This window comes from Henckelia pumila, chromosome 4, assembly GCF_033568475.1.
Source record: "Henckelia pumila isolate YLH828 chromosome 4, ASM3356847v2, whole genome shotgun sequence".
NCBI classification, from domain to species: Eukaryota; Viridiplantae; Streptophyta; class Magnoliopsida; order Lamiales; family Gesneriaceae; genus Henckelia; species Henckelia pumila.
In genome coordinates, this window is record NC_133123.1 from 148293086 (window position 1) to 148318358 (window position 25273).

Sequence of the window (25273 nt, forward strand, 5' to 3'; positions counted from 1 at the left end):
GTGTTAGTATATTTTTGAGAAAGTTAGAAAACTTTAGGGACATAATCATTAATTATTCCTAAATTTTATCCAACTAATTTCAAATATCACTAAGGTTCAAAATATAACCCAAACAAAGAAATATATACAACCAGTGTTTTCTTTAACCACCCTGTGATTGGTATAGTTTAAGAAATGTTTAGATCTTTTCATTACTATCTTTCTATTTGTTTGTTTGATAAATAGCATTGTTTTTATTACTCAAAAAACATAATTTTAGTGATAAAAAAGAATAATGATAAATCATATGAAAGAAATTTTAAACTTAACAAATTATTTGTTAATAATAATATCAAAATTTATTATCCAGCTATGGCTTCTATTATAAAATAGAGCCACCATGCAAATGGATCTTCCTTAGATTAGCTTCTTCTCCCCAGCTCAAAGATCATTTTGCATCTGTCCTTTCACTTTTTCACTCTCCCCATTCTGAAAGGGAACTGACACTGGGTTTCAGAAGAGAACAAAAGGCGAGAAAAGAACAGAAAGTAAAGAGAGAAAAAGGGGCTCCAGAAAGAAGGATGTTCGCCGCAGAGAATGGTTTGAGGGGTGACCCAAGATTGAAGGCTATATCTGATGCCATTAGAGTCGTACCCCACTTCCCAAAACCAGGTCTTTTTCCCCGCTCAAACGAAAGAAGATTGGGTTATTTACTTGTGATTTTTTGGCCCCCTGTGTGATTTTTGGCTGTATGTTCTTTTGGGGTGACTGTTTTTAATTCGGAGAAATTCACGTTCTTGTGATTCTGACATGTGTTTTTGTTCTGTTTTGGTCTTAAGTTTTTTGTGGTTTTTTTTTTTTCAGGGATTATGTTTCAAGACATAACGACACTTGTGTCTAACCACACGGCGTTCAAGGATGTTGTTGACATATTTGTTGACAGATACAGAGACATGAGAATCTCCGTTGTTGCTGGTAAATTTGTTTACATTGAATTCCATTTTCCCTTTCTCCTTCTGTTCGTGTTCAAATCTTATCGTAGGATTGTCAGAATTTTGAGCAATAGTAAATGCATGCATACCAGATTTGATATGTTGAATAAAGGTTGTTTCTTGATTTCTTACAACCTTGTTATTTTTCCGAAACTTTTGGATGTCCCAGATTGCTTAAAGAAGTCAAATTAGTGTTGTTGAATTTGTGCTGTAGGAGTTGAAGCCAGAGGATTCATTTTTGCTCCTGCGATTGCATTGGCAATTGGTGCCAAGTTCATTCCCCTGCGTAAACCAGGGAAACTACCAGGTAAATTAACTCGAATGAGTGGATTCATGAGGGTCTATGTTAAACTATTCTAATCATTCGAGCACGGATACGAAGTAGTTGCCAGCACAATTTCGCTTGGACGAACCCCAAATCGTGGGCATGGGGTGTGACATAAACTTCCACCACCAGCCTTAAAATATTGTCACATTACACACTTATATATGCAGTATTATCTTGTGTTGTACATGGATATTGATGGATTTGAGACGATGGATTTCAAATCTTTTGTGTTTCTTGGATGAACTTCAAATCCTCTCCTTACCTAGTCATAAGTCCAGGTGAAGTCATTATGGAAGCGTATGAGCTCGAGTATGGCAAAGATTGTTTGGAAATGCATTTGGGTGCTGTTCAACGAGGCGACCGTGCGTTGGTAATCGACGATTTGGTGGCTACGGGAGGGACTCTATCAGCTGCCATAAGGCTATTAGGTGTGTCCTTGTAGACTGTAGTGCTGATCTCTTGGCATTTCATTATAAATTATTGTGGATTCTATCTATGTCTTATGTTGATCAACATTCATGCTCTTTCATTTCCCAGAACGTGTCGGAGCCGAGGTTGTTGAGTGTGCATGTGTTATCGGATTACCCGAGGTCAAGGTAATTTAAAAAAATTTATTGTCTCTGAATTCTTCTCATTGTGCAGCTGATTATCTGTAATATTTATATATTCTGTTTTCTGTGAGATGTGTTATATGTTTGGAACAAGTGTCTTAAATCGAAAGTAATGTGGAAGACCGCATTTTTGCCAATGATCGATTGGTTTAGTTTGATAGCAGGGTGGATACTTCTCGCATCTCCAAGAAGATGCAAGTAGCAGGGTGGATACTTCTCGCATCTCCAAGAAGATGCAAGTATTCATCATGTTCTTGGGGATGATTCTTTTGAAAGCTACTTTTCATTGGAGCAATGAATTTGGATCAACATAATTGAAATGACCAATAATCTAGGATTTGAAATGCTTCGATCGGTTTCACAAAATTGACTAGTGAGACCATCTTACTTGAGTTTTTGTGTCAGTGATGATATAGTTAAAAAGATTTAACTTAAATAGAATTTGAGAAGTTACAAGTATGAAAGATTTGAAATCAAAATCCACCAAATCCTTCCATCCCAATTTCTAATCAATCTCATTATTATCATGTTGTTACGAGCGATTTTATTCCACACAGAAATTCACCATTTCATCGCTGTACAGGAGCGACGTAGATTGGATGGAAGACCACTCTACATCTTGGTCGAGCCTCGTCAATAGAAATTTATCATCTGGTACTTTGGATTCCCATTCCCACGCCCTTTATTCCTAGTTATTGCACATGTTTGAGTTCAAATAGTTGTGGTCACATAATAATGGATAAATGCCCCCTAAATCCTGGTACTTGCACCAGCCTGGCTCACAAAATCATCAGTAAATCTACCGCGTTGGCGCCTTTTAATGCCTATATAACGAAGAACACATCACACACGGTCATGGTTCCTACCACTGGTCCTCAAGAGTAAATACTGCATACCTGCTAATTGTACCCTCACTAGGTCGATTATCATTGACATTATTCACTTCGTTTCTTGTCTGCCCATTTGATCAGATCCGGGGCCGAGTTCTTCCGAGAAAACATCGTTTCGTTAGGCGTCCCAAGCTATGCAGGATGGTGTAAATTTCTGAGAATGCACATGAAGTGTGATTCTTCCGCAACTGGACTCTGCATATTCGAGCCGCTATCCGCTTAATATCAGCTGTGGAATAAGCTCTTGCATCATTATGTTCCGTGTTTCCTTCTATGTCTTGCTCTATCTATGTATTCACCTTGTGTCTTCTCATTACTTTGTATTGGTTTGGTTATCGCAGGTTTTTTGAGTCACGATTTTTTTCCTTATTTTAATGATGTTATGTGATAGCTAACATATGTTCAATGTCTACTACTGGAACATAAACAAGCAGTTTTTTTTTTTAAAAAAAAATAAAAATTAATATGACTAAGGAACACGCCGCGGGTATATTTCGGTGTGCACTGCCCTCCAGCTAACGCAATAGCTTGTAAATTATGTTAGCAAGGTAAAATATACTAGGAAACCGTGTCGCACTCCTTTGGAGCAGAAACAAGCAGGTTTTTCTTTCTTTCTTTCTTTTTTTTTTTTGCAATATGATGCTTATTTTTGTGTTTCATGCACATTTAATTAGTTTGAAAGTCTAATAATGCATTCATATAAAGCTCACGAAAACCTCATCTTTGTACATTTTGATCATTTTAAAGAAAATGTATAAGACCTATTTCGGATTTTTTTTAAAAAATAAATTACTAAATTTCGTCTTTTTGAGTTGTATGTTTTTTCGTCTTTTAACTTTTCAAATTGTGTTTTAGTTCTGTATTGTTAATTTTTTTTTTTGCTTGGTTTTTAGTCCTATTTCGTTGGAGTGTTGACGTGATGATAGACATTTAATCAATTTTCTAATGTCAAGGTCACTATTTTTCAATGTTACATGTGCATTTTTTCGATGTTACATTAAACGCTCTAACGAAATAAAAATAAAACTCAAAGTTACATGAACAAAACACAATTTCGACGAGCTAAAAGATAAAGGGAGAAAAAAAACCAAAACGACAATTTAGAAAACTGAAAAAAACAACCAAAGACAAATATACGACAATTTAGAAAACTAAATTAGTATTCTTGAGCCGGTTCTTTATCTTGCCACAATGCAAACTGCCTACCCTAAGTCCCTTGCTCGAGCCGGTGCGTGGTTGGATTGGAAGAACATAAATACTTTATATCTGAGCTCTATTTAGTCCTATCCGAACCATATAAAGACAAGTCCTATTACATCAAAATAAATATACGAGATCTCGTAATCAGTTGGAGGACTTGGGCTGTAAATTATTACGTCTAATTAAACCCTAGACTCACTCGATTATCTAAGATTATATATATATATATATATATATATATATATATATATACCGTTTGGTTTGAGTGATAGGATAAATAATATATTGTAAATTAAAAATAAATAAGAATAAATAGTTAATATATTATTTGATTTGATTGATAGATTATAATTTATTTGATTTAATTGATGTAAAATTATTAATTAATAAATAGATAATAATATGACAAAAATAAGGCGAAATTGATTGAGATAAGTTATACATAGATTAATAATATATCAAACCAAACAATGCCGTACCATAATCGGAAAGAATCCCAAAGATCTTGCAGTGGTTCAAATATGTTAAGATCAGACATTCTGGAATATCGACGCACACACGTGTGAAATATAATGTACAAAAAATAAGGGATAATGGGAGAACACGAGTCTTAGGATGAGAAATTAGATTTAGAATGAGTCATCGATATTACGATATTGTCATTCAATTATTTTTATTAGTCAATAAAATTGAAGGATATTTTAGTCTACACACATAAATTACCAAATCAGTTTTTTTTGAGGCTGGAGCTTTATTAAATGGTAAGATTAATGAGTCAGTTGATACTTGACATTATACATCTTTCCCGATAGGAGTATCGTCTCTGTATTAATTTTGAAAAATGTTACATGTACACATTGAGTTATACGTTGGGTTACACGTTATACTTGAAATTACAAAATTATCCCTCCATTTTATTTGAAAAATATCTTTCCAAAATACATTAAGGATATTTATGTAATTTCAAGTGCAATATGTAATCTAACGTGTAACCTTCCGTTTATGCAACATCACCAATTAATATTTTACTAGAAATCATAATTTCCTAATTAATAGACGTATTAGCAATTAATTTTTTTTGAATCTTATTGGTAATTAATTTAATATTATTTATTTGTAAAAATCCTAAATTTTTTTGTTTCTAATATAATAACATGAACACAAAAACGTGCTTTAATGGACGCTAAAAGCGCACCAGGCCCACAAGCAAGCTCTCCCACCCACACAAAATTGAATACTGAGAAAATCGAAGGAATTCCAAACTCGAGCTGCTCGCGGCAATGCTCAAAGTTCCAGTCTTGATTCTCATCATTCTTCCAGAGCTTAAATTTCGAAGTTTCAACTAATTGGGTTTGTTTAAATTTTGCTGAATTGTTACTTTAGCTCAACAATGGCCGCCGCCGCGTCCACCACCGCCACATCAATACCCTTTTCTCCTTCAATGTTAACGCCTGGTGGCCGGAGCAATCCGCCGTCTTGCTTGTCCTTTTCCGTGCCAGGTGGGGCAATCATGTGGGGACACAAGAAGTTTCTGCTAGTCTCCGTATTCTCTGGTACTCGATTGGATAAGAAAATGTCTTCTGGGAGGTTTAGAAGAGCGGTGATTGTGGCCGCAGCTGATTATTACTCCACTCTTGGGGTCCCGAAATCTGCTAGTAGCAAGGACATCAAGGCTGCTTACAGAAAGTTGGCCAGGCAGGTATTATTCCTTGGAGTTAAAGCAAATTTACTTGTCGTTTTTAACAATGATTGGCATTATGTTGTTGTTTTGGTGTCATTTGCAAGTTCGATTCCTCGTTTATAAATCTAGATGCTTACGTATTGGGCTTTATATTTCCCAATGGTTGAACAGTGGACTTTATCTAAGTTCTTTTTGTTCTTGATGTCAATAATTCATCATGAATTGTCCTTTCAAGATATTGCGACTTGGTATTTTTGCATTGTATAATGTTTCACATCCTTTCGCTTATTAAAGAATCTTAGGTTGCATTTGCGTCGATTGATTTCAAATTTGGTCTTATATATTTTTTGTTGCACAGAGAAGTAAGATCATAAAATTGAAATATATCCCTTACATGTTAATATAATATTTAATGTTAGTTAAGATGGATTTCAAGTTCACTCAATAACGGTGTCTTTTGAAATTAATTCTATATTGTATTACTTATTCAACTATTACTAATTTGTAAACAAGTAAAGCGAGGATTTAATATTTGATATATAATTTCATTTTAAACAATAAAACTATAATCGAAATTCATGGATTTTAAATCCATCAATCCAAACGCAACGTTAAGGAATTTAAATTGCTTTAGATGATTAATCCTTTTGAATGCTCACACTAGGTGAAGATATTCCTTCCACGTTTATTCAAAATATGTTACTATTTTCTGGAACTGGAAGCTTTCTATTGGCAGAGATTGATCCTCATATTTGCTAATTGATTACGTGCATCCTAAATTATTTGCTCCGAGTTTAAACTAGGTCAATTTATTGGTCTCACTCTTATATTTACATGTCTGCCGGTGTTATTAAAACGGCACCATGGTCAGTTAAAACGTATTTACAACCTCAATTTCTATGTGATAGAACAGTTAGCACCATGGATATGTCAATTTCTTTGCTCTGACAGACTTCGATAATTTTTCCTTGCATTAGTACCATCCTGATGTCAACAAAGAACCTGGGGCGACTGAAAAATTCAAAGAAATTAGTGCTGCATATGAGGTAAGGACAGGAAGTAACAGTTTAATTGTTGTTTGACCTCTCTCATTATCATCTGATTATATGTTTCCATATATTTATAATGTTTATTTTGAAATATATGAGCTCTTAGAGGCATTTGAGTTGAAAATTAGTCGTTATAACCTGCGGGCCCACACAGAATTTATTCTTTTGGTTGGCTAACCAAACTTTCTAGTCCCTTTTCTCTTTGTTTATGTCTACATCTCTCTATCTCTCTGTGTGTGTTTTTTTTAAAGTGTATACAATGATCGCTATGGTCGAACTCTGCTTGAGGCATCTGTTATGAAATTGTTTACCTTTCACTCTTTTATTAACTGGTAAACTCATTTTCAATATATCGCGGTTTAGGTGAGTTAGACTTGTCTCTTGTAAGTTGCACATTGAAACTACACTTGAGTAATCTGAAGTGTGATATTGTCAGGTACTATCAGATGACAAAAAGCGAGCTATGTATGATCAGTATGGTGAAGCTGGAATGAAAAGTGCCATGGGTGGAGCTGGTGGTTACACGGTATTCCCTACACATTTCTTCACTTTTTAAATTTCATCCAAACTTTTTCTGCGTTCGTGTAGGAGAAAATTATGTTACACTTATTAAAATACTCTGCGGCATGGTGTATGCCAGTCATGTGTATGCTGAACATACCTCTATCATGGCTCAACCAAATAATGATAGATCTCTTTGGCTCGACTAGTGCTAGGAAACTTTCTCATCTCCAGAGATTTCTGGCCTATGTTTCTAATCCGTTGTGTGCTCCTTGGAATACCTTTAAGTTTTAACATTAGTTCAATGATGCAGTTATAATTCAAAGTTTATTGACCTTTTTTGTTATTAACTCCAATGGTGACACATCCTCCTTAAAAGGTTACCTTTTTTGTTATTAACTCCAATGGTGACACATCCTCCTTGAAAGGTTATTCACTCTTACTTCTGGCTGTCTTGCTAGATTGTAGTTAATATAACACCTCAGAACACCAGAACATTTGAGATCATTTCACCTGTAGCAAAACTGAACAAGAAAATAATATTATTTTGTTATACTGATGATAAGTTTGTTCCTTATATAGGCAACAAATCCTTTTGACCTATTTGAGGCATTTTTTGGGTCCAGTATGGGTGGGTTCCCTGGAATGGATGGAACTGGATTTGGAGCAACACGTCGTAGTACTATTTCCAAAGGTGAAGATCTGCGGTGAGTCGAGTTTGAGTGATCATGCTTGTGACATGTCTTTTCATGTTCTATCATATTCATTATTTAGAATGTATACTTGCTTGTGATTCTTTCTCTAATTCGAGAGTTTTAGGCAGGAATCATTAGTTGGGAAAATTTGCATGATTATCTCATGAGAATGGCTTTTAAGACCTTATTTAGATGTGTTTGTTAATTTTTATCAGTCGAGATCTTAAACCTCCTTTGTTTATACTTCATACTTTCTGTGGGTTTCTGGTGTGTTTAGTAGTGTGAGTGCGGCAACAAAATGCTTTGCAATTAGTATCTTCATCAGATTTGACTCCTCGTTCAAAATGCATTTCAGTTATGATATTACTTTGGAATTTTCTGCGGCTATATTTGGGGCAGAGAAGGAATTTGAGCTGTCCCATCTTGAAACATGTGAAATTTGTGCTGGTACTGGAGCAAAAGTAGGCTCCAAAATGAGGATATGTTCCACATGTGGAGGCAGAGGTCAAGTTATGAGAACAGAGCAAACACCTTTTGGCATGTTTTCGCAGGTACTCATCTAGGTATTTAATTAGTATCTTGTTTCAAGGGTTGTTCCTTTATATCTGTGCTATTTAGGAATCATGCTGTCTTTGTGGTACTGAGATTAAATCTATCCAATTGGGAACAAAGAAGCTATCGTTTTAAATACTGCACTAGTGAATATTAGAAAATTTCAGTTATACTAAACATATTTAATTCATGGTCATGTTCAGTTTGTACAGTATATTATTTATATGAATTGAAGCAACAAAAGTCAATGAATTTGGCATATATGGATTATTAAAGAGGTTAAATTAAATAAATCAAAATTCTCGAGTAACACTAATAAATAACCTGACAGTTGGTATCTTGAAGTCATTTTGTATAAAAAATCGCCGGGAATTTACAAACATGCAAAGTTAGATTTTTTATGTGGAAACATTTGGTGTTCCATACTACATCTGTTTATATGTATAAGTGTGACATTGCAATTGTTATTGTTTCTTCGGGTGAGTAAGTGGACCTCATATATATTTGTTAGGAACTATATTTCCTAACGGCTCAAACGCAAATAAAACTCAAGATTCAATATGAAAATCTGAATATTACTACTCAGTCAAGGGTTTAATCCCTTTACAAGAGGAAGAACTCTTTCCCCTAAAGCTAGTCTAAATCAACAGAATAACCGTGAATGATTATCTTCTCCTTCTGCTCCTCTTTTATTCTCCCAATTCCTGTAATTATAATAATGGGCCCTGATGTGGGCCTTGATCCTTTTTCTGGTAAAATATCTAGGCCCAATAGTATTTGGGTGTGTTACGATATTTTAAGTTTCCTAAGTGAAAAAATAGAACAAAGATGATATTAGGAGCGACAGATATGGAGAGATTCATTTTGATGTGTAATACAAGTGCACTAAATTGATTTTGGAATTATGTAATTGGTCATTACTCATGCCTCTGTTTGATATGTCATAAGTTTTTGAAATGTGTCAGGTTTCTGTATGCCCAAATTGTGGTGGTGATGGTGAAATGATATCTGAATCATGTCGTAAATGCTCTGGTGCGGGTCGGATACGCGTTAAAAAAGATATCAAAGTCAAAATTCCTCCTGGAGTGAGCAAAGGTAGTATACTTCGAGTTGCCGGAGAGGGTGATGCAGGACCAAAGGGGTATGTGTGGATTTTACTTTTAAAAGCTACAGAGTTTGTGATCTACTATCTTATCACATCTATAAGTTGCATGATTTTGAAGTATTTATTGTGCTATTTAAGCGATGTAGCTAAATGAAGAAACGTTGTTTCATAAGTTTTGACAATATCCTTTCCATACTCATCACGAATGGACAAGCAAAAGCAATTGTTGGAATTTTTATGTGCTTGGAAATCCTTAAAAGGTAATTGATGGTTTTTACTGGTGCTGGCTTGTCTTTGAAATTTTAAGTATGTCACTTCTTTGGATGGTATATAGATTTGGAGCCAAGACAGGTCAGTAATGATCACTAGCAGATTTTATTTGCTCTCTCTGTTTCTTCTCATTTCTCTTTTCCTTCTCATGTTCCTTCCAATTGGTGTGCTCAATTGCCCACTCAGAGCAATTAAACGTAAGGTTGGGTGAAGATATTTAATTCCTACTTTCATGGGAGCTTTGGTCTAGGTCATTTTTAAGCCCTCAAGAAGCATGTTTTAATAACAGCGATTGGGCATATGTTTAGAAAGCTGTCTATAAAAGCTTGTGAGGATAAAAATAAGCATGTGGGTTGAGTGTTTTTCTTGTGCATTGCATGCTGAGTTTCTCTTACATGTCATTGGTTACCATGAACGGTCTACGTTCTTTTGGGTTAAATTTTAATATCTTGGAAATGCGAATGATACCTAGTGAAATCCATCGTTTTCACTCTTCCTTGGGCTTTTCATCTTTGTGTAGTGGTCCACCTGGAGATCTTTTTGTCTATCTTGACATTGAAGAAATACCTGAGATTCAAAGAGATGGCATAAATCTTTATTCATCGGTTTCAATTAGCTATCTGGATGCCATTTTGGGAATTGTTATTAAGGTACATCTGCTATTGTACAACTATGATTTAATATATAGGGCTTTTACCCTTAGTTGCCTTTTTTTTTATATATTTTTTCCGTTAAAATGAAAATTTTCGGAGTAGGTCTAACAGCGAGCTTCTTATTTGACTTTGTTTCAGTACCGGTGGTGCAGAAATGTAGATTGCATGCGCATATGTTTTTACTTAATATGAGACTCACCATCCATGCATTATATGTATTAGACAACATTATCCAGCAAGTGGTTGAGTGCTATGTTTTGAATTCCTCTCAGTTGTTTTTGAGGCATTTCTAACAGCCAACAAAAGCTTGTGGGCTTCACATTTACTGCTTCAGCCCATGGGTTCTAGTATGGGACTCGTGCATGTAGCATCCTGTCCCGCATATCATTCAGACTGACACATTCTCGAACACCAAGTTTTGGACTCAACTTTTTTTTCTGTTGTATAAGTATTTAAAAATTTTGCGTACTTGAAATGATTGCTTAAATCATCTCTTTGTTGGAATAAAACACTGCCCTGAAAAATTAAGTTGCAAAATCAAGCACAGAAAGTTCATACTGTGTTAACTGGTATTTGCAAAATGAAGACATTCTGATTTGGTGGTGTGTATGAAATAGGTTAAAACTGTTGAAGGAATGACCGAACTGCAGATTCCTCAAGGTAGTCAACCTGGAGATGTTGTTGTCCTGGCAAGGAAAGGTGCACCTAAATTAAATAGACCATCTATACGTGGTGACCATTTTTTCACTGTCAAAGTCAGCATACCAAAACGTATAAGGTACATCGATTCTTTTTCCTTTGCTACGAACTATTGTTTTGCATTTTATGCAAACTTTGCTAAATTTTGGTGTGAATTGGGAAAGCTTTTTTGTTATCCTTCTAAGAACAAGACATGAACTCTTTTACACTAATGTACTTTAATGGCTGTTAGTCCTTGTCCCAGGCATGACATTGCTAAGCTCTTTCAAAATTTTGATACAATGTTATCAGTGTACTTGAATATCTGTTAGTCCTAGTCCCTGTCGTTACTTTGCTACGCTTTTTCAAAACTGTTGGTGGCATTTCTTCCCAAACCGTAGCGTCAGCTACCATATTACAAGCTACGCCGTGTTGCTCAAGCTGTTAGTGCATAGTCTGTCTTATATTCCTCCCAGGACGGTTTTGCTGCCATCTCTACATAATATTCCATGCACTTGGTTGTCTCTTTTATTTCTGGAGAAATTTTTCCTTTTCTTTTTTGAACTATTTTTGACTCACAGGCATACGTTAGATCATCTTTATTTGTTCATTGTCATACGTTCATGCGTGCATATTAGGTTGTCGCTTCTTGTTATGTCATGGATCGATAAAGCCATATACCATAAATTTAACTAGAGTTGGCATTCATTTCTCATTTTGATTCAGTGCAAAGGAACGTGAACTACTTGAGGAGCTTTCTTCTCTTGCCAATGCCCCAGCTACTCGATCAAAGACCCCGAAGGTTCAACAACCTGGTAAGAAATTCTTTGTGATTTTGAACAAATATGAAACTTTACTCTTGTTTGCTATTCTGTTCAAGTTTACGTGTGTTTATTTGAAATACCCAATTGCTATCAACTATTGAAGCCCTGGATTGATCTTTATATTGCACAGTTGAAAGCAAGGCAACTGAAACAGTTCCAGTTGAGGAAAAAACGGATGAAGCAGCGGATCAAAAAGACTTGTGGAAGAAGCTGACAGATTTTGCTGGGTAAACATTTCCTCTTCATTTTCCTCTGGGAAATGCATTGAATTTTTACGACACAAATATATATGTCCAAGTTATTCCGAAGAGACAAATAGCGTACGTGACATTGAGTTTTCACTATGAAAAGACTCAATCTTTGAAAAATGACGAAAATATGTGAATACTATGGTGGAAGGATGATTACACAAGAATGAGTCGAATTACAACGAAGCATATGAGATAAACGTTGGGATTTCAGTTACTGCAGATAACAGTCAACCCAAATACTTTAGGCAGAATTTGAAAGGCATGCTTGATAACAATGATCTGTTTCTTGATGAACTGATCTATAAATTCGTAATTGTCTCGAATTACCAAGTGATCAACAAAGTTTTGTTTATCTTTGCTATGAGTTTCTTTTACCTTGCATGTTTTATATTATGTCCTCCAGTTCACTGACATTTTTTATGTTTTTATTTAGTCACATATTGCTAGCTAACACGGTGATGCATGTAAACATGAATCTGGTGCTTTGCAGATCGGTTGTAGATGGAGCTTTCAAATGGTTCAAAGATAACATCTAAAATCTTCACATCCTCATCGCTTACCTACATGTACATGCAGTCGCTTGGTACCGAGAGAACGAACAAAAATGGTTCGTGAAAGGATTTTGTACGCTATTTACCCTTCTATCCATTGCCATTATCAGATTTTGCCCGAGAACATGAACAAGAATGTGTTGAGAATTCTTTGATTTCCCCCCGCACGCCAATTGGTGTTGTAGTGTAGCATGGCTTAAGCTATAGAGCTGGGAATAGAGTAAAACAAAATAGAGGGGTATTGACATTTTTTTAGAATGTAAACATTTCCCTTACATTTAATCCATAATATTAATCGTTTGTGGCTAATCATTGTACCTAGAGTTCACTTGATAAGTTTCTATTCACGTTATTTTGTCACACCATTGCTAAAACACATCATGATTTATGTTGGGAGATTTTCGTCGACTGAATATTTATTAATTCAGTGTAGATTTCAAAATATGAAGTTGGAAACCCAAAAAGCTAAAACAAATATAAATTTACAGTTTACCGTGATTATTAGAATTTAAACACTAATTTTTGAAAATATGATTAATTGATTTCTCCGTGTGGAATCCTTTCGCAGCGTTGAAGCTCATTTTTTACCTTTTAGTAGTTTAAAAATCTATAAGTTAATGACTGTGACCTTTGCTGATGGATTATGAATATATTTGGAGTTTACATGAGAATAATAAATAATTAAATATCTTTGTTTTTGAAATTATGTGTGTTTTTAATTTACGTGTGATTATGTTTTAGAAAAATTATGTGTAAGATTTTAAATTTAAATAATTAAGTGTAATTTTAAGTTTTTTCAACTGCGTATAATTTTATTTTGTTTTTCAATACCCATTTATTTTATAGAATAAATAAATAATAATTCAAAAAAATTTTTTATTCCAAATTAATAACCTATGCAACATAAATTACATAATCTCATTTTACTTATTAAAAAATGGTTGACCGAGATCCCATATCCCACATGAGTAAGATCCCCATTGACTCATGCAAGATTAAATTGAGGGATGTACACAAATAAACAGAAATCTGAGGGAGGAAAGAACATAGTCCAACTTCAGAGCATACCCCAAATATTTCAATGAGAAATATACTCCACACAAAGATTAAACCCGCAACGTTAAAAAATTCTTCCCCGTCACCTCAACTCTTACCAACTCGTCCGTGTACGTCTCATTTCACAGGTATCAGTATCACCACAGTTGACCCCACCTCATCTTTTTTTGAATATAATTTTATTTTGTTTTAAAAAATATAAATATAAATAAAAAACAAAAATAAAATAAAATAAAAAATTGAAAACCAGAGCTGCAGAGCATAGGCAGTGCTCGGCGTTAAATTCTCCCCTCCCCTCCTCTTCCACTATTCACTTCACTTCTGCGCACACAAATATCAAATCGGCCTGAGCAAAATCATCCTCCACGTCATAGCCCAATATATCCGCCGTCCAACCTCCGGCGAACGTCTGATCAAGGTACGCGCCGCGCCCATGATTTTTTGAAGTTTTTGTTTATTCAATTAGGGCTTTTTTTATAATTTAATAATTAGGGCTTTTTATCATTTCCTTTATCAATTGATTCAGTGTAAGCGTAGTGTGTGCGAGTACTACTTGTGTTCTAGGGCCTGTTCCCGGATTTTAACAGTTTATGAATGAAAGGCCTATCATAAGTTTGCATAATAAATGTCAGAAATTTCCGTAGGATTGACGAAAAAATAAAGCCGTGAAGATGGTGCTCGCTCAGTTAGGTGGAAGTATTTCCCGCGCTCTTCAGCAGATGAGCAATGCGACCATCATTGATGAGAAAGTGCTGAATGATTGCCTCAACGAGATCACGCGTGCTCTTCTTCAATCCGATGTGCAATTCAAGCTCGTCCGTGATATGCAGACCAATATTAAGAAGATTGTTAACCTCGATGATCTCGCTGCGGGCCATAATAAGCGTAAAATCATACAACAGGTGAAGTGACAGAAATGATTTTTCTTTTGCTAATCGTTGATTTTGGCACTTGAATGGGAAATTTAGTAACAAAAGTTTAGGTTGTTTCTCTTTGAAATATTTGATCTTATGTTTTGGTGTTGAAACAAGGTGGACTTGTTATGGGATGTTAAACGAAAGGTGTATTTAAGAGTGGTTGAATATCAAAATAAAAATTTGATACGTATTGTTTAACCTCATGAACAAAAAAATTTGAGGTAGCTGTACTCTGTAGTTAGAGGATTGTTTGCTGAATTTGCTTTGACTTTATCTATTGACGTTCTATGATATTATGCTCAAGCATTTTCTTTTATTTCTCTTCTTTGCTGTTTTTAAATTTTTTTGGCTTTTGTGCAGGCTATTTTTAATGAGCTGTGCAAGATGTTGGATCCTGGGAAGCCCTCATTTGCTCCAAAAAAAGGAAAAACAAGCGTGATTATGTTTGTTGGTTTGCAAGGTATATTCTTGTACTTGAGTAACTGTAAGTTGTGGGAGTTTATACACCTGTGCCCACGCACCCGATATGTGTCCCCTACACTTGACCCTTCAGTCTTATGCCATCGCGAACCTGTTCCACCACTTAGCCTAGTTGTTTGTCCGCACGCTACCTCTTTCGTTCCATTCTTTTTGAGAAACGGGATCTACTTATTCATGTGTACTTTTCACAGGATCCGGGAAAACAACCACATGTACAAAATATGCTTACTACCACCAGAAGAAAGGATGGAAACCTGCACTAGTCTGTGCAGATACTTTCAGGGCTGGTGCTTTTGACCAGTTGAAGCAGAATGCCACCAAAGCTAAAATTCCTTTTTATGGAAGGTGCTTTTTTTTCCTGAATATTTAATGGATTCGTTTTCTTTGTAATTTTGCAAAATGTCATGAATTTATGAAATTGTTTAATTGACACGAGAGAGAAGAAAGTACCGTTATTAGTCCTTCCAGAAAAGATTGTGACACATCACACAAATTAATACCTTTGTTTTGTGAAGTTACCTAGAAAGAAAATTTGTCTACCTTTTTTCCACTAACCATGACAGTTTCAACCTTCTAATGCAATCACAGAACATGAAGAAAATCTGGGGGTCATTTAGGTTTGTGTTAACAAAGCTTGGTATTTGCTTACGTGATAAAAAAAGTTTCTGTAGTGATATATGCACTCTCATTCTGTATTATTCAACATGAAATTCGGCTGTAGATGTTGAAAGTTGCGTGTAAGAGTAGGGTAATGCTTTATTTGCGAATTGGTTGATAACACTCCTTGTATTCTTGTTATGCTTCTTTAAAGATAATATTTTGGCACCTATCCTTTATGACTTTAGATTCGTTACCTCTCTACGTTATTCTCCTTTGTTCTGAGTTAGAATCAAAACAAAATCTTGATCAATGTAGTAGGTTTGGAATTGGATACTATATTGGATTATGTAAAAAAGATTCATGGTAAACGTGCTTTGCATAGTCCTGTTTGTGTTGAATTGTTGATGACTGTGATTGTTTCAAAACAAATATTTCGATCAACTGTGGGCAAACAGTGTGATGTGTCAGTTTTACCCATTAAAACTTGTGGATTCTGAACATTGATTTTTCTTTATTTTTACGTATGATTATAATTTATGCACGAATTACGGGTTAATTCATATAGTACTTTGGCTTAATTTTTCTATAACAGCTATACAGAGTCCGATCCTGTGAGTATTGCTGTAGAAGGAGTTGAAAGATTTAAAAAAGAAAATTGTGATCTTATAATTGTTGATACAAGCGGACGCCACAAACAGGAGGCAGCTCTCTTTGAAGAGATGCGTCAAGTTTCTGAAGCAACAGTTAGTGTTTCTTTTTTTATCCTGTTTTGTTAGTTCAGAGTCTCTATTTGCTCTCTCTACTCACATCTCCATTTGAACATTCAAGAAACCAGATCTTGTTATATTTGTCATGGATAGCAGCATTGGTCAAGCCGCCTTTGATCAAGCTCAGGCATTTAAGCAAAGTGTTGCAGTTGGAGCTGTGATTGTCACTAAGATGGATGGTCATGCGAAGGGAGGTGGTGCGCTTAGTGCGTAAGTTTAAACATAATTCTTTTAAAATTTCTTTTTCTAGCAATATATTCAAACCTGGAATTGATGCTTGCAAATCTATTGTCGGACTTCTAGACTCTAGCATCTTCTGATTGAATGGTTGGGCTGTTTTTCTGTATTTTCAGAGTATTTAAGTTTTTCGACAGATCAATTGATGATACAACTTTTTCAAAATTCGAAAGTTGGGATATAGATGTGTATTTCGAAATTCATAATGTATAGGTTGCTAGATTTATGGTAGTTAGAAGTATAGCAAGATGCAACTGTTATTGATTTTAGATGCATGACATCATAATTTTGACGTATCGTTCTTGCGATGACTTTGACTTTGTTGATAAATTTAAGGTATAGCTCATAGGTGAATAAAACACCTATCTTGTGTGGACATCGATGATGACACCATGTAATGTGGACAATTGATCTTTCCTCTAAATTCGCAGAGTTGCAGCAACAAAGAGTCCTGTCATATTCATTGGGACGGGGGAACATATGGATGAATTTGAAGTGTTTGATGTCAAACCATTTGTTAGCCGCCTTTTAGGTTTGCCTCCCTCAATTATGTTCTTATATTATTGCTTTTAATTGGATTTGTGCTAATAATATTTGCATAAGGATTTTTTTTTTTCAATTAGTAATCTCTTATCTATTTTATCAGGCATGGGTGACTGGTCTGGTTTCATGGACAAAATTCATGAAGTAGTTCCTATGGATCAACAGCCTGAACTCCTTCAGAAGCTTTCAGAAGGAAACTTCACTTTGAGGATAATGTACGAGCAATTTCAGAATATACTGAAAATGGGTCCAATCGGCCAGGTTTGTCATTTTACTTTATTTGTGCACTTTTAAATGCTCGCTTTATTGTTCTAAATAATCCATCATGTTTGATTGGTGTTGGTTAATTTATCACTCGTCCCTTTATCTTAGCTTCTTTCCAACGTTCAATTCATTTTGATAGATGTTACAGTAGTATTAAATTAAAAGTTGGCATAACTTTCGTTTGAACGCCATTCACTGGTCTAATGAATTTTTTTTACTGCTGCACTTCTACTCATCCTGTTCTTTAATTGCTTCATGCATGCATCTGGGTATCTAAAGCTTACATATTTATGCGTCTGGGTATGTAAAGCTAAAATATTTTTACTAATTCCAAAAAATACTAACCTGCTTGTTTCTTTGTAGGTTTTCTCTATGCTTCCAGGATTTAGCCAGGAGTTGATGCCCAAAGGCCAGGAGAAGGAAAGCCAGGCAAAGGTTAAAAGATACATGACCATGATGGATTCGATGACTAATGAAGGTAAACCCGATTCTTTGAATGATATATAAAAATTATATATATGGGTGTCGTCGTGTCGATCGACTGTAAAAGTTGTACAGATTATAATTGGCTCGCCTATGATCTGACTGCCATACTTGAATCAATTTAATCGTTGCAAGTATATTTTTCTAATATCACAATGGCAAATATTCCAGAGTTGGACAGTTCCAATCCGAAGCTAATGAATGAATCACGAATCATGCGGATAGCTAGAGGATGTGGTCGTCCCGTGCGGGATGTAATGGAAATGCTGGAAGAATACAAGCGGCTGGCCAAGATTTGGAGCAAGATGAAGGGACTCAAGATTCCAAAGAAGGGAGAAATGAGCGCCTTATCGAGAAACATGAACGCGCAACACATGAGCAAAGTGCTCCCCCCTCAGATGTTGAAGCAAATTGGTGGAATGGGTGGATTGCAGAACTTGATGAAGCAAATGGGTTCTACCAAGGATATGATGGGCATGTTTGGTGGGGGGGATAAATAGAACTATCACCAGTGTCAAAAAAAAGAAGAAGAAAGGGTTGAATTTTCATTTAATTAACTGGGGAGATGTTAAATGTACATATGCTGATATGCATCATTACTATTAGCTAATTAATAACCAATTATATTTATATTCATTAAATACATTGGCTGTCTCTGAGTGAGCTGATGAAGTAGTTTGAACATAAAGCAAAAATTATATTTGTTAACCAAAAAAAATACTTAATTTACAATTTGGCCTGAAAGAGTCATTAAAATGAAATAGATGTATGCGTGTATATATATTATACAAGATGTAGGTGTATACGAACTAAATTAAGGTGTATATTCATATAATTTGATGTGGCAATATTTGTGATTGTTTTTAAAAAGTACTTTCGAGTTTTTTTCTATAAATTCTCAGAATTTTGTGGATGAAAAACTCAAAATTAATTTTTGGAAGAAATCTCAAATATGACACAGTCTTGTGTATGTATCGATATTTGACATTTTTTTTATTTATATTTTGTTGAATGCATTAAAATCATGTAAGGTAGTGTTTGATATTACTTTTAAATATTTTAAATTTTCTAAAAAAAAAACTTAAAATTACTTACTAGAAGTTATACTTATACCAAGCACTACCTAAACAAAACTCAAAAGCGTTTACTAGAAGCGATTTCAATTACGAATAGCAATTTTATTTTTATTGATGGATATATGAAAGGAAAAAAATTTGAAATTAAAGGGGTTTGAAAAGCAAATAGTTAAAATTCACAGAAAACCGCCAAGAACAAACCAAACTCTTCCCTCCAATTTTCCAAAACCCTAAATCCCCAAACCCTTCACCGCATCTTCAATCAGAAATGAAGTTCAAAGCTCTCCTCACCGACAATGGCATAAACCTGCTGGAGAAAAGAATCCTCCCAGCTCTTGACAAAATGGGCAAAGTTTGCCACCTCTTCTTGACCCGCGATCACGCCTTCTTCCTCCACAACCTCCTCAACTCCGATGGCGTTCAATCCATTGCTCAGTTCAAGAAGGAATCCCTCTTCCAAGACTACCGGATTTCGAGCCAAAACGACGACAAAATCGCATTCTCCGTCGACCTCGCCCTTCTTCACCGCGCCCTCCGCTCCATCCTCGCCATCTACTTGGAGTCCAGGGACTCCGATTCCAACTGCCTCCAGATCAAATTAGTGAAGAAATCGCCCCCACATTCGAACCAAGCGGTGCCCTTTCTTACTCTCGAAGCAAAAGGGTATAAGTCAGCTGTTGTCCAAGACGTACCCATTTCGAAACCCTTGTCACGCGCAGATGTCCAGGAGCTACAGCTCGCCCTCGAAAATGCCCAAGAAATGCCCCTGACTTTAGTGAAAGCCCCCGAGTTGAATTTGTTGCAAAGCTTTGTTGATAGGATGAAACATGTTGGGGAAGTTTTGGGTGTTTCCGTGAGTAAATGTGGAGACATGCATTTGCAGATTTCAACTACTTCGATCACATTAGGCGCTGAGTTTAGGAATCTGACGGTTTTAGGAGAGCGAGTCGATGGGGCGGCGATTGACATAGGCTCGAGTGCCCAGACCAGGATTGAGAGGGCTGTGCAGAGGGGAGATGCTATGAGTGTCCAAGTGAGCGTAAAGCATTTCTCTAAAAGCCTGCAGGGTAGCTTGGCGAAGCCCGATTGCGCGTTTTATGGGATTGCGCCTCAGGGCGCTTGCTTGATCGTGATATTTCAGTTCCTTGTTCCGGGGACGAGGCAGATGGATAAATCCATCAGCTTGCATTGTAGGCTTCCTGTGCTTGATCCTGGTTCTAATTGAGGGCCTTGAGGTGATTCTATCCTTCTAGCTTTATTGTTTGTTGATTGTCTATTGTGTTGATGAATCTATGCTTTTGTTGAGCTATTGTTGGAAAATGTATAGTTGGGTATATATTTATGTTTCATTTAATTAGAAGAAAGGGTTCGGTTCAGTTCAGTTCAGTCCAGTTTGGAATTTGGATCAATGCATTTTTAAGCACTGGTGGAGTTTGACTGTTTTAGTCTGCGGAGCGAATTGCAGGATGATTTACTAGAATAGACCTGCAAAAAATTTGAAACTCTTTTAGATCCAAACCACCTATTTGGCAGAAAATTTTTGGAGTTCTTTTTATGGAGCTATATTTTCATTTAACATCACCTATTCAAAATCATAGCAATCATAGGGTTAATCTTTTCTGTTTTATCTATTTATTGCCACCATTGTAATCTTTTTATACTATCATTATAATTCTAAGATAGTTTATATGACAATAGGTGATTAGCCAGGATGATCCGCCATCTGGCATATTTGTCTTTGTTGAGCTATAAAAAGCTTGGATCGGCCGGGGTTTGTTCCAAAAATTAAACTAATGCCAAGTACTTAACGAAAAAAAGGCCAAAAATCTTGGATGCTTTTATTTGGCATCTTTGATGACTCTATCATTAAGGCAACCAAATAAGATTCCAAGTTAATGGCCGATTCTTGTGCTTGTTTGGCAAGCATTTGACCAATGAGTATATTCTGTAAGACGACTGTCAAATTCTTTCATATTATATACAACTGGTCAAATTAAATAATTGCAAATTTGGCATTTTGGTACCATGCCTCCATATTCCTTGTTATATTAACATTTTATTGTTATGGGTATCAAATTGCAACCGATTTTCCACCTGCACCATATTTATAATTTTGTCGCCACACATAAAAACTCTGCACGTGATGATCGATCCTTAACAGGAAATGTTGCAGGCGAATTTTATTGGAATATATCTTTACATATATTGTGCATATCTTTGTATATTTGTTTATATTTGTTTCATTTTATTATTATCTCTTTAGGTTGTATATAAATATATGATGTATCATTCATTGGTGAAATATATCAGAATATATTTTTTCATACGTTTCTACATAGTATCAAAGCCTAAGGCTTACGCCACTAAACCTAGCTTCTAGCCGCCGCCGCCGCCGCCGCCAACCTTCACCTTTTTTTTTTTCCTTTTCCCTTCGCCGGCCACTTCTATGGCTACAACCACCAATACGGCCGCTGCCCTCAACACTCCCGTCTCCTTCAATGTTGCTGCTCATGCGCCCTTGAAGCTGACCTCTTCTAATTACCTCTCTTGGCGTCTCTAGTTCATGACTCTACTCACTGGTCATGATCTGATCGGTTTTATTGATGGCTCACACCCATGTCCTGATCGCCTCATTACAGTCTCCGATGCTCAGGTCGCCAATCCTGCCTATCATGCCTGGATACAACAAGACCAACTTATTCTGAACATCGTCATTGGATCGTTGTCTCCATCTCTAATCCCGTTCATCGCCACCGCAACCGCCTTTGATGCCTGGACCACGCTTGCTAACACATATGGGAAACCATCTCGTGGTCGCATCACCCAACTGAAAACCCAACTTCGCAATCCGGTGAAAGGTTCCCAATCTATCACTGAGTTCATGCAGTTTATCAAAACAAAGGCTGATGAACTGGCACTCATGAACGCCCCTCTTGATATTGAGGATCTCACTATCAAGGTTCTGCATGGCCTTGATGATGATTACAAGGAATTGGCTCATGCAATTCAAGCCCGGGACTCTGCCATCTCCTTTGAGGAACTTCATGAAAAGCTTCTTAATCATGAAGCTCATCTCCTTGCCCGCACCGCCTCTCAGATCACTCTTTCGGCCACTGCTCATGTTGTGAATCGCTCGGGCCCCAACAACCGCCGGCCCCAGGCTGGTTATACGACAGCCGGTTCCCGTCCTGGCGATGCCTGGAATTCTCGGCCACCGCCCATGCCGAACCCTCAGTCCCCGGGCTCGCGTCCCTCACGCCCTTATTTGGGCCGCTGCCAGCTCTGCAGCCGCCAGGGACATTCTGCTCGGCGCTGTCCCGACTTCAATGTGCGCCCACTACTACTACTGTTCCTCCTGCTGGTCAGCCTCGCAATGTCTCTGGCTTCCCTGGTCCGTCGGCTGCTGCATACACCGCTGCATCTCCTGGTTCGTCCGACTTGATACTCGACTCTGGAGCCACTCATCATGTGACGTCTGATTTTTCAAATTTATCCTTGCATGCTTCGTATGTTGGCTCTGATGATGTTGTTGTTGGTGATGGCACTGGGCTTCCTATTACTCACACAGGTTGTCTCTCACCACCCTTCCGTTCTTCTGATCTCGTATTCCCAAATGCTCTCTGTGTTCCCTCCATTAATAAAAATCTCCTATCTGTCTCTCAACTGTGCACAACTAATGATGTTATTGTTGTTTTTCCTCTCATGACTTTCAGGTGAAGGATCGTCGCACAGGGGCTACTCTTCATCAGGGACCACTTAAGAGCGGAGTCTACTCATGGTCTGCGTCTCCTCCTATCCCACCACTAGCTCTATCTGCGCCTGTCGAATCTTTTCCTGTCTGGCATAGTCGTTTGGGTCATCCGTCTCCTCGGGTGTTGCGTCATTTAGTTGTGTCAAAGTCATTGTCCTGTTCTTCTTCCGTTCATTCTTTTCATTGTAACTCATGTTTAAGCAATAAAAGTCACAAACTTCCTTTTCATGATTCCTCACTCACTTCGCAATTTCCCTTTGATTTAATATTTTCTGATGTCTGGACTTCTCCGGTTATTTCCTGTGATGGATATAAATACTATGTTATATTCGTAGATCACTACAGCAAATATATATGGTTTTATCCACTAAAACGTAAATCATATGTCCTATCTGTCTTCCAATGCTTTAAGTCGCTTGTTGAGAAACGATTTAATCGTCCTATTCTCACCTTGTATTCTGACAATGGTGGGGAATTTCTTGTTCTAAAAAATTTTCTCAGTCTGCATGGAATTTCTCACCTAACCACCCCCCCTCACACTCCTGAACACAATGGCTACTCTGAACGTCGTCATCGTCACATTGTTGAAACCGGCCTCGCCCTACTCCATCATGCGTCTGTTCCCTCTAGCTTCTGGCCCTTTGCCTTTGCCACTGTTACTTATCTGATTAATCGTCTACCCAAACGCAATCTCTCGTATAAATCTTACTTCGAGTCCCTCTTCCACTCCGCGCCGAATCTCTCCAAACTTCGTATTTTTGGCTGTCTCTGTTATCCTTGGCTTCGTCCCTACTCCCAGCATAAGCTTACTACAAAGTCTTCTCCTTGTGTCTTCCTTGGCTACTCACTCACGCAGAGTGCCTATCTTTGTCATGAACCTTCCTCCGGTCGAGTTTTTGTTTCTCGTCATAATGTTTTTGTTGAGTCTACATTTCCCTTTGCTAGTGGTGGTCATGGTTCTGGACTATGCTCCGATACTCTCTCTGGTTCCCTTGTCGAGGACCCTTGTGCTGCTGATCCTTCACTTGTCTGCTCGGCTGAACCGTGTTATGTGCCTCCTCTCACACTCGTACCACACCCGACCGCTACAGCACCACCCCTCGCCCCGACCGTACAAGCTCCCGAGCCCCCTCCCAATGCTCCCCTAGACTAGCCTCACTCCACTCATCCCATGGTCACTCGTTGAAAAAATAATATTTCTAAGCCCAATCCCCGCTACAGTATCACTGCTATCACTGACATTGCTCCGTCTGAACCTACCTCGCATACTCTTGCACTTAAGGATCCTCGATGGCGTGCTGCCATGTCTGATGAGTTTGATGCGCTCATTCATAATGATACGTGGGATCTTGTTCCGTCTACTATGTCTCAAAATGTTGTTGGCTGCAAGTGGGTATTTCGGATCAAGCGAAAGCCTGATGGATCTGTTGATCGCTACAAGGCTCGTTTGGTCGCCAAGGGGTTTCATCAACGCCCGGGTCTTGATTATATAGATACCTTTAGTCCTATGGCAAAACCCACTACTGTTCGTATTCTTCTGTCTCTTGCTGTCACCAATGGTTGGTCTCTTCGTCAGATGAATGTGAATAATGTTTTCCTTCAGGGTCAGCTGGAGGACTGTGTTTATATGGCTCAGCCACCTGGCTTTGCTAACTCTGATTTTCCATCTCATGTCTGCAAATTGAACAAAGCAATCTATGGTCTTAAGCAGGCACCCAGGGCCTGGTACACGTCCCTCCATCGGTTCTTACTCAGTGTTGGCTTCTCGGCCTCCCTAGCTGATACGTCTTTATTTATTTTTAGCTCGGGTGTTGTCACTATGTATTTACTTGTATATGTGGATGATTTAATTCGTACAGGCAACGATGCTCGTGCTCTTCAGGGCTTTATTGACCAGTTGGGTGCTCGCTTCTCTATCAAAGACCTGGGGTCCTTATATTTTTTTTTGGGTGTTGAGGTTGTTTCTTCTTCAGGGGGCCTTTGTTTGTCTCAGCGGAAGTATCTTCTTGATATTCTCACCAGGGCCAACATGGCTGACTCTAAGCCAGTCTCCACTCCACTTGCCTCATCGGCCACGTTGCAACTCTTGGATGGTTCTCCGCCTGCCGATGCTACTTTGTATCGTCATACGCTTGGTAGTTTGCAGTATCTATCATTTACTCGTCCTGATATTGCTTTTGCTGTTAATAAATTGTCTCAGTTCATGCATGCTCCTTCTTCTCTTCATTGGGGGGCTGTCAAACGTCTCTTGCGCTATCTTAATGGCACTTGCTCATACAGTATGCACCT

General features: G+C 37.3%; 4 protein-coding genes across 5 annotated transcripts; all 4 read left to right on the plus strand.

The window, feature by feature from the left end:
* Nucleotides 1-316: 316 nt before the first annotated feature.
* LOC140860261 (adenine phosphoribosyltransferase 5-like) lies at nt 317-3260 on the plus strand. Its single transcript, XM_073263197.1, has 7 exons — nt 317-651; nt 844-954; nt 1186-1278; nt 1578-1727; nt 1837-1895; nt 2494-2564; nt 2882-3260. Exons 1-6 carry the CDS (start codon nt 561-563, stop codon nt 2548-2550), a joined length of 561 nt encoding a protein of 186 aa, XP_073119298.1. The 5' UTR covers nt 317-560; the 3' UTR covers nt 2551-2564; nt 2882-3260.
* A 1948-nt stretch (nt 3261-5208) lies between these two features.
* LOC140862978 (uncharacterized) lies at nt 5209-13109 on the plus strand. Its single transcript, XM_073266032.1, has 11 exons — nt 5209-5699; nt 6659-6727; nt 7167-7256; nt 7814-7938; nt 8282-8477; nt 9444-9619; nt 10374-10503; nt 11124-11284; nt 11911-11999; nt 12139-12235; nt 12750-13109. The coding sequence occupies exons 1-11, from the start codon at nt 5391-5393 to the stop codon at nt 12793-12795; spliced, it is 1488 nt and encodes a 495-aa protein (XP_073122133.1). The 5' UTR covers nt 5209-5390; the 3' UTR covers nt 12796-13109.
* A 1012-nt stretch (nt 13110-14121) lies between these two features.
* On the plus strand, nt 14122-18802 carry LOC140864351 (signal recognition particle subunit SRP54 2-like). Its single transcript, XM_073268488.1, has 10 exons — nt 14122-14284; nt 14511-14768; nt 15144-15243; nt 15455-15608; nt 16456-16606; nt 16692-16840; nt 17299-17399; nt 17514-17671; nt 18038-18152; nt 18329-18802. The coding sequence occupies exons 2-10, from the start codon at nt 14538-14540 to the stop codon at nt 18655-18657; spliced, it is 1488 nt and encodes a 495-aa protein (XP_073124589.1). The 5' UTR covers nt 14122-14284; nt 14511-14537; the 3' UTR covers nt 18658-18802.
* Nucleotides 18803-19449: 647 nt separating this feature from the next.
* LOC140866358 (checkpoint protein hus1) lies at nt 19450-25094 on the plus strand. Of its 2 annotated transcripts, none has more exons than XM_073271338.1 (2): nt 19450-20468; nt 24844-25094. In XM_073271338.1, the coding sequence occupies exon 1, from the start codon at nt 19502-19504 to the stop codon at nt 20456-20458; it is 957 nt and encodes a 318-aa protein (XP_073127439.1). In that variant the 5' UTR covers nt 19450-19501; the 3' UTR covers nt 20459-20468; nt 24844-25094. The 2 variants fall into 2 exon arrangements, with proteins under 2 accessions (XP_073127439.1, XP_073127438.1); XM_073271337.1 differs by lacking the exon at nt 24844-25094 and adding an exon at nt 20932-21554.
* Nucleotides 25095-25273: the final 179 nt, after the last annotated feature.